This window comes from Vipera berus (genome assembly GCF_964194415.1).
Source record: "Vipera berus genome assembly, chromosome: 11".
Lineage (NCBI taxonomy): Eukaryota > Metazoa > Chordata > Lepidosauria > Squamata > Viperidae > Vipera > Vipera berus.
In genome coordinates, this window is record NC_138214.1 from 10,630,417 (window position 1) to 10,643,578 (window position 13,162).

A 13,162-nucleotide genomic window follows, 5' to 3' on the forward strand; every position below is an offset into this window, starting at 1 on the left:
TATACTACATACTGATCTCCCAAGTCATGCTAAACCATAACGTGGTCATAGTTTGCACGATAAAACACAGTTGCCTGGGTTTGTGCAACTTACCTAGCCATTAAAAAAGAAGAGTCATCGCTCTTCCAATCCTGAGTACCACCAGTTGGACTGCATTACAGGGATGTACATATTTGTGGATGGGTGTGTTGCATCTAAATATTTGCATATTATCTTCCAGAAGCAAAGTATAGTTTTATTAAAGGTAATTTAGGATATGCTTTTCTCAATTAAGTCAGAATGAAAGACTTACCATAACAATGGTGGTGACAGTTGTAATGTACTCGGTGGATAGAGAAATGACAGTGCTAATATTTTCTTGTGTTTCTCTTACAGAAGATGCGATCTGGAATCCCTAAATGATGTAAGTGCCAAACGGTTCCAAGAACTTATATAAATATCTGAATTTTGTGCATTAATAAGCAAACAGTGACTAGCTGTCTTTAATGTCCAGTCCAATAGGATTTAGATGTGAAGTTGAACCCAATGTTTGATTAATTTGTAATGGCACTCCTAGATAAGATGTATTTTATATCTTGTTTTGTTTCCAATAGACAGAGGATATTGAGAGTTTGATTCCTAAAGGGCTTTCGGAGTCGACAAAACAGCAGTTACGTTACCTTCTGGAGGTAAGGGGTTATGGAGAAATTTGTGGAAATCTGTGGAAATCGTGTTTAATTTCTTGTTGTGAAGCCATTTTTGCCCAGACCCCTACACACTTAACACACAGTACTGATGCATTTTGCATACTTACTTACTGTTCTTCCTGAGATGGATCCTGTGTTGATGAATAACCACTATATGTCAACCCAAGAGTGACACAGAACAATCTAGTCAGAGTTCAGTTCTTTATCTGCTTACACACAACAGACAGACTTGCCAGAGTAAACCATTGTTACTGTCACAGCAATTGGATGGATATTCCCTGGGAGAGTCTATGGAATTGCTGTCTTCACTGTCTTTCTCTGCCTCCGATCCAGTTCTGGGCTGGGCTGCCTCTTGTCTGACCCGCCTCCTTCTTCTTGGGAAAGTACCACTTCACCATCCCTCATGCAATATAATTAGGAAATACACAATAAGTCATATTCATGATAGGAGGCATTAAAAGCCACAAAAGATAAATGAAATAAAATCTCAAAAGTGCTGGAGCAAATAACACGACTCGGTGTTCGGCCTAAAATATTGGAATAGTAGTGTTAGACTTGGTCTAAATGTATCCTGAGCATAAAAGTGATCTGTCTTGCTTCCTATTCCTTGTGGTAGAATGGACACCATTAAGGATAATGATAATGATGGGAAACCAATGCATGCGATTCCCCCCCCCCCCAGATTTTCACCTAGCCAGTTCTTACCAACAGGACATTGAAGTGATCGAAGATTTGAATTTGCCAGTCTCCAGCTCGTTACATGCTTGAAACTATGTTGTGATTTGGTATTCAAATCTGTCTCCTCCAAAACCATCCTAAACAATGTTTTGCTGTCCACCTTTCCTAGATGAGAGCAACAGCTGATAAGTCCATGCGGCTTGTCCTTGCCACCTTCAGCAACCTTCGGGAAGAGCTTGTCCATCTGCAGGATGACCTAGGGGTGCGTAGTTTGTTGCTTGGAATGTGTTGAAGTGCGTTGAACAGCCGTCCCTGAACTGGTGTCTTCCAGAATGTGTTAGGACCTGCTGGTTGGAATTTACATTTCAAACACATCTGGGGGAGGCCAGGATAGGGAAAGTGGCACCCAGATGGCACTTGTGATCTAGAGCCAGGATTCATAATGCACTTTCAGATTTTCAAGATCCTCTTCTTGTTTTTGAGAGTCCCCTTGATTTTGAGGGACATGCATACAAAATTCTGGGTAGAAATTTCTGATCCTTTCTTGGATGGTGGAAATCAAAGCTGTGTCAGTCACCACTTCTCAAAGATTGTAAAGCAGCTTGCAGTTACTTTTCTCTTGGGACAATTAGAACAATCTTTTGGGACCGAACCATGGATAATAGGTGACTTAGTTGTTATGAACCAGTGTGAACTTGGGCCGTTTTTAATTAGAGATATTTTGCATTGTTTGTAGTGTCATTGGAAACTGGCTGATCCCTTTGTGGCTGATCCCCACGCTTGTTTTTCAACAGGTTACTGGCTTTTAATCCATTAATTTCTGCCTCTCTTCACACGTTCAAGTGCAGGTTTGAGTCTCAGTGTGTCGCAAAACAAGAAGGGCACATTTCAGCACTGACTTTATGGGTCAGCCATAAACTTCAGCCTTTGGAGATCCAAGCATTCCTTTTTTCCTGGATCACAAATGTGCTTTCTCTTTTATATAGAAAGAAAGAAAGAAAGAAAGAAAGAAAGAAAGAAAGAAAGAAAGAAAGAAAGAAAGAAAGAAAGAAAGAAAGAAAGAAAGAAGAGGGAGGGAAGGAAGGAAGGAAGGAAAGAAGGAAGGAAGGAAGGAAGGAAGGGATATAGCATATAGAAGTTTTTTAATATAAGATTTTTTGTAAATTGTGAGGCAAACAGCCAGCCAGATCTGTTTGTAACACAAATAGAATCTTTTTAACAACCTTTCTTTGGACTTCTACAGAAACTGGAAATGGACAAAATGCTGCTTGAGAAAGATCTGTCTTTCAAGGAAGCTCAAGTAAAAGAATATGAGACGCTTTTGGCATCTGTGCGTGAGAATAATCGTCAACAGCAGGTGAGGGGCACACTTTGTGGTAGCAAATGTTGGCTCCCGATTTTAAACTGTTGTCTTGTCCAGGGGTCAGTTTTTGTGTTGACCTATCAGTTGATCTAATCCCAAAAAGTTCTATTACTGAAAGAACCTTGTCGGGGGAGAACACCAAATCCTGTGAAAACAGAAAAGGTTGGCGTGGAGAAGGATAGAAAAACACAATCAGCAATTAGCTTAGGCTAGATCAGGGTTAGGCAACCTTGGCTCTTCTATGACTCGTGGACTTCAACTCCCAGAATTCCTGAGCCAGCCTGGCTCAGCTTGGAAACCTCTCTCTTTCCCCTCAGTGTGGCTGGCTCAGGAATTCTGGGAGTTGAAGTCCACAAGTCATAACGCGGCCTAGGCCTAGGCCAGGAGTAGGTAACCTTGGCTCTTTTATGACTCGTGGACTTCAACTCCCAGAATTCCTGAGCCAGCCTGGCTCAGCTTGGAAACCTCTCTCTTTCCCCTCAGTGTGGCTGGCTCAGGAATTCTGGGAGTTGAAGTCCACCAGTCATAAAAGAGCCAAGGTTGCCTACCCCTGGGCTAGATAAACATTTCCTATTCCTGTTACTAGAGGAGAGGGGAAAAAAAATCTCACATGTTGAATACTGCGATGTTGTACAGAGGTAACCATCATGTCTTGCTTTATAGCTTCAGTGCATATCTAGATTCTTAGGCAATAACCACAAGGAAAGGTGACTAAGTGTGATGTATGAACAACATGTACAATGCTGGTTATGTGCCATCAGGTTGGCATTGACTCTTAGCAACCACATAGATTTTCTCCAAGAGGATCTGGCCCTGACTTGGGCCCTCAGATCTTCCAATGGTGCTGCCATCACTGCTGTAATAGAGTCCTTGCTATTAGTTTTCCTTGCTATTAGTTGTCCATTTTCCTTGCTATTAGTTGTCCACTTCTTCTCTTTCCTAGCGTTCTCCTACTTTGTGTGAAGTGTAGGATAGCCTGAATCAGAACATTGGTGCTTCAAGTGAGAACTCTGGGTTGCCAATAAAGGAGAATATTTGTAGCTCAAAGTTGAAATGAGGGGTCCTTGGTGCTCTCTGAGCTTGGCTGTTTTCTTGCAGCTGTTTCATTACCCAAACTGGATAACATCATCAGTGCTAGTAAGGAATGGGATTGAAAGCAATCCAGTTTGGTAATGAAACATCTGCAAGAAAACTGTCAAGCTCAGAGAGGACCTAGGCACCCTCGACTCTAGGCTGATTTGTTCAATGATCCATTGGATGTCTTGGTTGTTCTTGGAATTCTCAAGAGTTCAAAAGCTTCATTATTCTTCCTACCTTGCTTATTCAAAGTCCATGTTTGATAGGATGGTTAATCAGAAATATTCCAAGGTGACCAGCACATAGGAACAGTGGCCCAATTGTGAAAATAGACAGATATGCAAATGCAACTACATTAAGCTAAGCCTTAAGGAATTAAGTTTTCCCAGCTGGCAAAGTCACTTAAGACTGTTTCTTTTGGGGCTGGGGTGGGTTTGCAGCAAGCTCTCCGTGAATACACTCTGAAGTCTCGTTCCCTGGAAGAACAGCTGCTCTCCCTCCGTCACAACGACAGCGAGCGAGAATTTCGGCTGAAAGACCTGGAGTACAGCAAACGAGCCTTGGAGCAGGAAATTCAGAACTTGAGACTCCAGGTAAAGCCTGTCTTTCCTTTGGTCAGTGGTCAGCTGATGCTTGGAATTCCAAGGACTAGCCTTGAAAAGAGAAGGAGGACCACAGTAAAAAAAAAAAAAAGTGGGGGTGGTGGTGGTCCAGTGAGCAGACAGCAGCCTTTGCCCTTTGAGGTCAACACTTCCTTTTCTTTCTACATCTCTCTTGGATCCAGAAGCAGAATTGTCATGTGAAATTAAGTATGGTGGCTACTCGTTTGCAGTAAGTTGCCCTTTGGAGGCTGGGCTGTGAAAAAGCAAGCTGGGGATGGAAAATACACAAAGATCCGTTTAAGTACATTTAATCTGAATCGTGACTCAATAAATTGGATTTTTTTCCAAACTATAGATTAGCAAAGATTTTGGACAGTGGCTGTTAGTTAAGGGAAACTGCAGTGTGGGAAGGAAGAGAAAGAGAAAGAGAAAGAGAAGGAAGAAGGTGGAAAGGAAGGAAAGAGAAAGAGAAAGAGGAATGAAAGAAGGAAAGAAAGAAAGAGAAAAAAAGAAAGAAAAAGAAAGAAAAAGAAAGAAAAAGAAAGAAAGAAAGAAAGAAAGAAAGAAAGAAAGAAAGAAAGAAAGAAAGAAAGAAAGAAAGAAAGAAAGGAACTGTTCCATAGGATAACTCTGTCATTATGTGGAGGTTGCTTTAAAGAACCGTTAGTGGTTTCTTTTAATTGCAGAAACTAAAATGTTTCCTTTGCTCAGACTTCCACCAATCCTCTGGGCCAGACCACCACGGATGAACTGTCCAGCCGCTACGTAGAGATGATCAACCAACTCAGAGAGGATAAAGACCGGGAGATCCGCACTCTGCGGGTAAGTTGGCTTCCTTATCAAACATGCCGTATTGCTGGGCTTTCTTTTAAGCCATTCCTGTTTTGCAGAGGTGGGGCTTCGACAGGACTGGCTGGCCTTGTCTGACCTGGAACCTGGGTTGGGTTGAGATCGTTAAACAGAGGACCACATGGACATCCCCCAAAGTACAGACTAGCCTGGGAGGTTACCATCCATTCCAGAAGAAGACAGTGGCAAAGGGTTTCTAACCCTGTCCCCCTGACAATTGCATAGTGACACCCGTTGGATTCAACTTCACTCAGAGGCACACAGATAGTCCTTTGACTACCATCTGTTTAGTGATCATTCAAAGTTGTGGCACTGAAATAGGTGACTAATGACCGTCTTTCACATTCACGACCGTTGCAGCATCCCCACGGTCAGGTGCTCAAAATTCAGACACTTAACAACTGGCTCATGTTTAGGACGGTCGCAGCATCCCAGGAGGGTCCTGGGACCACTTTTTGCGACCTTCTGACGAGCAAAGCCAATGGGGAAGCCAAGGTCACTGAACAGCCCTTGCTTTTATTTTATTTATTTTTATTTTAATTCCATTTATATCCCACCCTTCTCCGAAGACTCAGGGCGGCTTACAAGCTTAGCAGTAGCCTTCATTCTATGTATATGCCTGCTTATTAGGGCTTTCGCCCCCCCCCCTAAGCGGCATTATTACAAAGTCAGCTTAATTGCCCCCAACAATCCGGGTCCTCATTTTACCCACCTCGGAAGGATGGAAGGCTGAGTCAACCTTGAGCCTGGTGGGATGCGAACCTGCACTAATTGCAGGCAGCTGGTGTTACTTAAGGAGGCATTAGCCCACTGCTCCACCAAGGCTCTTCCAACAACTGCAGTGATTAACTGTGCTGAGAAAGCTTGTCAAACTCCACAAATGTCTCGCTCAGGCAACAGAAATGTTGGGGTCGGTTGTGGTCGCTAAGTCCAGGACTACCCGTATTTAGGTATGGCAAAGCTGCCTCTTGAGCACTGATCCATGTGAGCTTTGTTGTTTTGGTTGTTGTTGCCGTGTAGTGCACGTTGTCCGAATTCCAGAAGGATTTCTCGAGAAAGCAAGGGACTGACACTGACCTGCAGATAAGACTGCAAGACTTGATTCTCAAGCTGGAAGAGAGAGACGCCTGCATCAAACGGCAGGAGGAGGTAAGTAGTGGCGCATGGAGAGTTGAGCAGATTCTTGGCTCAGTCCCTCATCAAGGAGCCCTCAAGGAAGAAACCACACCCCAACTAAGACTAGCAAGGCAAGCCTCCTTTATATAAAAGCCAGCAAAACGCCACTCCCCTTTGCACTGATGATGTTACCTAGCTTGGTAATGAAACGTCTACAGGAAAACAAGATCAGGACTCAACCGTCAATCTCAGATTTCTCCTAGCTGTCTGTCTGGGTTCTGGGATGAAGTCCATGAGTAGAATTTCATCCTCGTCACTCTTTAATTTACGTCTCCTTTCCTAGGGACCCATTTTCAGCAAACTTAATCAGTATTGGGAAGGTTCTGAATAGTCTATATGGGATGGTGTCTTTGTGCCTGAAATGGTTTTTTTGTTTTTTTTTTATCTTTTAGGAAATCTTCAGATTGAGGCAAGAAAAATTAGCCATCAATCCATCCCAAGGAATCACAAAGACCATCATCACAAAAAAGTAATGCTATTGCGAGCAACTGATTGTTTCTGTTTGGGAAACCTACAAGTGTATTTGGGGTTTTTTTGGCACTGATCTTTTTGCCCTCATTAGCACCCCAAAAGTCAGCAGACTTAAAAACAAATACAAACTGACACTAGGCCATAACACAACAGCAAAAGATAAAACTTATTGAAAAAAATACACCTAGTGAAAATAAAATATACAGAACATCTTTTTTTTTTGCAATTAAAAACCACAGTAACCCTAACCCTGTTTAGCTAAGATTCACAATCATATTGCACAGGAGAGATCGCAATAGAAAACATTTCATTGCTTTTATCACAATTAACATTAAATTTGGTCTCTCAAACAGCTGGTGAAAAATCCAAATAAAAGAAAAGACAGGGAAAAAATCAAGAGGAAAAAAAATTAACAGGAATTTTTATGCCACGGGTATCCTCCCATTTCTTTTAAATGTAGATAATTAAAATTATGTTTCATCCAGTATAACTAAACAGGAACAGTCGGATTTTTAAAAAATAGGGTAGCCTGGAATTCTTTGTGTGTGTGTGTATGTTTGACTCGGTCAGTGACAAGTCACTGTATTCTTGGCAAGATTTGGGAAAAGGTTTACCATTGCCTGCTCCCTAGGGCTGAGAGTGAGTGACCGGCCCAAAATTACCCAGCTGGTTTTCATGCCTAAAGTGGGACTAGAACTCACAGTCTCCCAGTTTCTGGCCTGCTGCCTAGACTACTAACCCTAACTGGCTTTCAATCTAGCTGTGGCAATTGTTGCGAGAGACAGATTATAGTCCTGCCCTGCTTTTAAGAGTGGAACAATGGCATCTAAGATCGAATTGAGCACCAGGGCTGATGTTTTGCTTTTCACCGCCAGATACAGGAATCATTACCCCATCCTTGGCCTCTTGTCAGATGACTACAAAGCCACATCACCTGGTGGGGAAACGCAGACCATTGTGATTGAAAAAACGGGAGAATCGTGGAAGGTAACTGCCCCCAACCGAAACATCTCTCACATTCAATTAGACCTGCGGGAACTTTTAGCATTAGGATTTTAAAAGGTGGGAGGCAGTGGGAGGGCAACCCAATTAAAACTGCAGATAGTTTTTGACTTGCACCCAGTCTGTGACGGGGCAGCGTGGAAAACGGGACGTCACGCTATTTGAAATTCATAGCCAGGTGAGGCGTTTGCTGCTGCCTCTGTAGCTCCCGTCGCAGAGCTCAGAAGGCAAAAGTGCATTGAACATTTCAAGGTACAAGTTTGAAGAATTCATCCTCTTCGCCTCCTGTGGTTGTATTTCCCGACCGAGAGAAGCCCTCGACTTACAAGCATTCATTTTGTGACTGTTCAAAGTTACGACGGTGTGACCTTTTTTCACACGTCCTTTGCAGCATCCCCATGGTCATGTGATCTAAATTCGGCCTCCTGGCCAGTGGCTCATATTTATGACAATGGCAGTGTCCCGGTGTCAGGTAGTTTACCTTTTGTGACTTTCTGATGACCAAATGCAGCGGGGAAGCTGGATTCTCTGAACACACCTGTGCTTCTAACTTTACAAGGGCAGCGATTCAAGAAAAGTTTTAAAATGGGGGTAAACTCCATGAATAGCTGTCTTGCTTCGTTATGGAAATGTTGAGCTCAGTTGTGGTAATAAGGACTACCTGTATTTGTGCAGCAAATGCTACTAAACATTCGGTTCGCAAACGCCTACAGCCTAAGGCAATGGCAGACGAGCATATTACAGGTTAGCCAGGAAAGCTTAAAATTTTTAGTAATTGCTGTTTGGTCTTGAAGGCCAACTCTTGTGCCTTAGCTGAACAAATCCCAAAGAGTTTGGGATAAATAGTGATTTATCTCTTGACAGATATCCTAGCGAAGAGGTGAAGATGAATAACATGTCCTGTTTCTTTTCCCACAGGAATCGTTTACTTCTGATTAAAGGTCTGCCGGGCGTCTGTCAAGCAGGTCTGCTGAACAAGTTGTGGCTGATCAGATGAGTCTGCGTCGAAATGAATATTGTTGCGTCATTGTTTTGCTTGCCCACCCGCTTCATGTAATGCTGGAAGTCTTGAGATAATTCTGGATCAGTCAGGGCTGGAAGGAATTGTTAAAGCACACGCTACCAAATGCGGCATTTGAACAAGTTCTTCGCACCAGGGGTTTCTACTTTCAAGCTTAACTGGTCAACTGAAGAAATGTGTGAATGTATGGGTCAGGAAGGGATCTGGGCTGGGGAATTCAGAAATCTCGTGTGCTGGCCAAGCTTCTGTCTTCTCCCTTTTTTACTCCAAAGATCTGAGAAACTATATCCAATACCTGCCTGATGCTTCAGTTGAGAGATGCAGAGATCAATAATTACTAAATAAATGTTTTTTTCTTTATTGGAAACATTCAGTCCATTACCAATATTATATCTAGGAATGCTGCTTCCAGCCACAGCCTGTTAATGAAAGCAGTCGAGAGTTATTTGACAAGTATACTTTTCTTTAACATGTATTTTCTCACTAGCAGTTTTCTGTTCTTTTGGAAGGAGACGGAGTTAGTAACTTTAGTTAAAGTACTTAATTGTTAGTACTTGGGTGTAGGGTTAGTTGTTTTTTTTTTATATTGTTGTAGTTACTCTGTGATGTGGGTCAAATCTTGAACAGACAAGTTTGGACTGAGCGCGGTAATTTTTTGTTCTATCCTTTGTGGCATGAAGCTAAAATCTAAGATGTGGAGAAGGAGGGATGGAAGGAGAATTGATTAGAAAGCAATTTTGCTAGTGCAGTGGGTTAGGACTTGTATGTTGTTCAGAGAAAATTAGATAATGCTTGTGGACCGTTTTCAGCATGAAGCTGAAAATTGATTTTGAGATTGGAAAATTGTGCTTGTATGAGTGCAGAGACGGATATGATGGTGGATTCACAGCATCACAAGCAAAGTTAGTTGAACTTGCACCGCACTGCCTTCCATCTAGTGCTGGGGAAGGCAGCACCTCCCACTCAGAAAGACAAGGAGAGATGGAGCGTAGATGACACATTTGCAGGAGATATATCTTAGATTCTGCTGTGCACAGGTGCAGCGTGCTTGCTTATTCTTGCTGGCTTATAGAGTCAAGTAACTGATAAAGGAGACTATTTGTAGCTCAGGGTTGAAATGAGGGTGCCTTGATGTTCTCTGAACTTGCTTGTTCTGTCGCAGATGTTTCATTACCAAACTAGGTATCACCATCAGGGCTAGAAGGAGTGGGGTGTGTAACTGCATCTTGTACGTAAGCAGAGAACAAACCTCACTCCCTTCTGTCCCTGACGATGTTACCTAGTTTGAAACGTCTGCAAGGGGGGAAAAAACCAAGCTCGGAGAGTGGACCAGAGAGCCCTCAGCGTCAACTATAACTTTATGAATGAAAATACCATAGGGGATCATAGAAAGGTGTGTAAGACACGGTCTCAAAATTGGCCTTAGACTTGAGGCTGAAGAGGTTGCAGTTACTAGTCAACACAAGGGAGCCATCTTGTTTTGTGGTGCCACACTGATGGTGCAGTTAACATAAAATAAATAAATAAATACTGACGTAACTGTTTAACCTTGCTTCAAGATTGACAGGCATGGGGGCTACAGAATGCAGAACCTCTGTAGAATAGTATGTGGCAGAGGGGAAAAATATGAAAACTATTCTTTATTTCCATTTTTGTTGCACAGATCTGCAAAGCCCAGTTAACCCCTAAATATGGAAATAAAAGAAATTCCTACTTCTGGTTTGTACAAGCTACGTTAGACTTTTAGGCAAGGGAATTGGTAAATAGCTGGGAGGCTGCATTCTTTATACTGTAGTCTCTCAAGACAAAAGATTCCTCAGGAACAAGCTTATTCTAAACAATTATTGAATCTTTACAATTACTGATGGCTTTTAGATGCATGAGTCAGCTTTTAATGTCACTCCATTTCCTGTTTTGACAAGAGGTTTATGTCATCTGTCATCTTTTGACCTGAAAAACATTTGCCTTTTGTTCAATAATGTTCTTTAAACACACACACACCCACACACCCAGATTTGAAATGCAAAATAATAAATAATAATAGTAACAATTAACACAGATAAATCTAAAACTTCAGTCCACTGTTTGAAGGTCACGTTTCTGTGCCTAGAAATAATTCCGATTGAGATTTAAAATTTCAAGTCGGGTCAAGCTCCAAGATGCATTTTTAGCGATAGCTTTGAGGAAATGGAAAATGAACTCTGTGCCTCTGTTAATATTGTGAGTCCAAAGGAATATGGAGAATGTGGTTCAGTTATTACAATTATAAACACCCAGAGTTGCTCTGGATAACGAAGTGAGTGGCATAAAAATTTAATAAATAAAACAACTCAAATCAGCTCTCATATGGACCGTTTATTCTTAGGCACTTAAATCTATTTAAGCATCAGCTCACAATGGTGACATACTGTACATATACTGTACATACATAGATATATGTCTTGAGTAGCCGTAACTCTTGTAGGGCCCATTTAAAGAGAAATGGATAGACAAGCCTCAGTGTAACAGAAAATTCTTATTTGATAGGACTTGGAATTTATCATATTTTCTGACTTGTCAGAGTAAATGTGTTGAGAATATCTCTCTCTGGATTCCTTGATCTATAGTACTGCTGAAAGTTGAACAGTCAACCAAGTACAGGTAGTGCTCAACTTACGACAACTGAGCCCCAAATTTCTGTTGCTAAGCGAGACAACTTAAGTGAGTCTTGCCCCCGTTTTACAACCTTTCTTGCCAGTTGATAAGCGAATCACTGCAGTCAAATTGGTGACCCGGGTGTTAAGCGAATCTGGCGTCTCCGTTGACTTTGCTTGTTAGAAGGTTGCAAAAGGGGATCACGTGACCCCGGGACGCTGCGACCGTCATAAATGTGTCAAGCATCCGAATGTAAATCATGTGACCATAAGGATGCTGCAGTGGTCACACACGTGAAAAAAAAAAGGCTGTAAGTCAAACTTCTTTCAGGGTCACTGTAACTTTGGTCGCTAAAAGAATTGTCGTTAAGTCGAGGACTAGCTGTACACGCAAAAGGGCAAAGTTGAATTTGAAATGGGTGAAAGTTAGTTGAGCACATTTGGCTGTTCTCAACATAAACCTTCAACCATTTCTCAATAGCCCACAGAAGGGAAATGTTAAGGTTTAAAATGTTTTAAATTAAGAGCCGTTTTCAGTTATAAAATTCCCGCAAGTTTTCTTCTCAAGCTCTTGTTTTGTGGCTACGGTGATGCTTTATCCCTTCTTCTTCCACCGGGTGAAGATATTTTTGGAATTGACATGGACAGTCTTGAATAAATCTGTGATAATATACAAGAATACCACTCACTCTCTTGGTTAAATAAAAAAATGCGTTTCTAAGCTTGATGGTTTAGATCTTGTTTCTTTAGGCTGCTGCTATGTAAATAAAACTGGACATTAACTGTTCATCTTATGCACACAGGTGTCCTTGTAGAATTCGTGTCCTTGTAAATTTCCAAAATAAGTACATAAGTGAGTAGAATAGCCTGTTGTTTTTTTTAAAAAAAGCACAAAACCATTTTCTATTTAAAACATGACATGCTTTTAGAGGTGTGATTTCAAATTTTCATTGACTCTTTAACTTTTTAGCTGTTGTCAAACATTTTAATTAGAGCTACACAACCTGGCATATGTAAAATTTGATGGCCCTTTTTGAAGATCTACAGTCCACATTTCATAGCTGAGCTATATACAAATCACTTATAAGAGCTTAAGCGTTAAATGTTTTGGTCAAATGTATGTGACGAGCTGCACAATTCTTGGTAATGCATCCTGTGAACTAACAGCAATTTAATAAACCAGATTTAGTTTCAAGACGGTCTCTTTCCTCAGTGTGTGTGTTTGCGGTTTGTGTGTGGAGTGGGTGCTTGTGTGTGTGCATAATAAACATGGGAGGGGAAATCAAGTCATTCGGGAATTTCCAGTGTGTGAAGAGTGCTGGAAAAACCATAAATTTTACAAATCCCAAAGCATATTTTAGGTTATCTATCATGCTTAAGTGACAATTTAAACTTGAACTGCCAAATCGGCTTCAATCAAATGTCCTTTTATGTTTTGTGACAAAATCAACGTTTCCCAATTTTGCACGTGATCTGCCAGATGGGCCTCATGATTAGAATATTTGGCATTCTGTATCCCACCCTCCACTCCAGCGCTAGCAAAAACCATACAAGATTTAATGGTACCACATCTCACAGGAATCAAATCTGTTAAAATGCAACCA

General features: G+C 41.5%; 1 protein-coding gene across 1 annotated transcript in view; it reads left to right on the plus strand.

Annotated features, from left to right (window-relative positions):
- The window catches only part of POF1B (POF1B actin binding protein), a 32,144-nt gene extending 22,830 nt beyond the window's left edge, over nt 1-9,314 (plus strand). The window contains exons 6-15 of the mRNA XM_081336633.1: nt 376-403; nt 594-668; nt 1,534-1,626; nt 2,608-2,721; nt 4,245-4,397; nt 5,118-5,228; nt 6,276-6,404; nt 6,824-6,900; nt 7,778-7,889; nt 8,823-9,314. Of these exons, the coding sequence (XP_081192759.1) occupies nt 376-403; nt 594-668; nt 1,534-1,626; nt 2,608-2,721; nt 4,245-4,397; nt 5,118-5,228; nt 6,276-6,404; nt 6,824-6,900; nt 7,778-7,889; nt 8,823-8,843 (913 nt within the window). The 3' untranslated portion in view covers nt 8,844-9,314. The remainder of the gene's footprint in view (nt 1-375; nt 404-593; nt 669-1,533; nt 1,627-2,607; nt 2,722-4,244; nt 4,398-5,117; nt 5,229-6,275; nt 6,405-6,823; nt 6,901-7,777; nt 7,890-8,822) is intronic.
- Nucleotides 9,315-13,162: the final 3,848 nt, after the last annotated feature.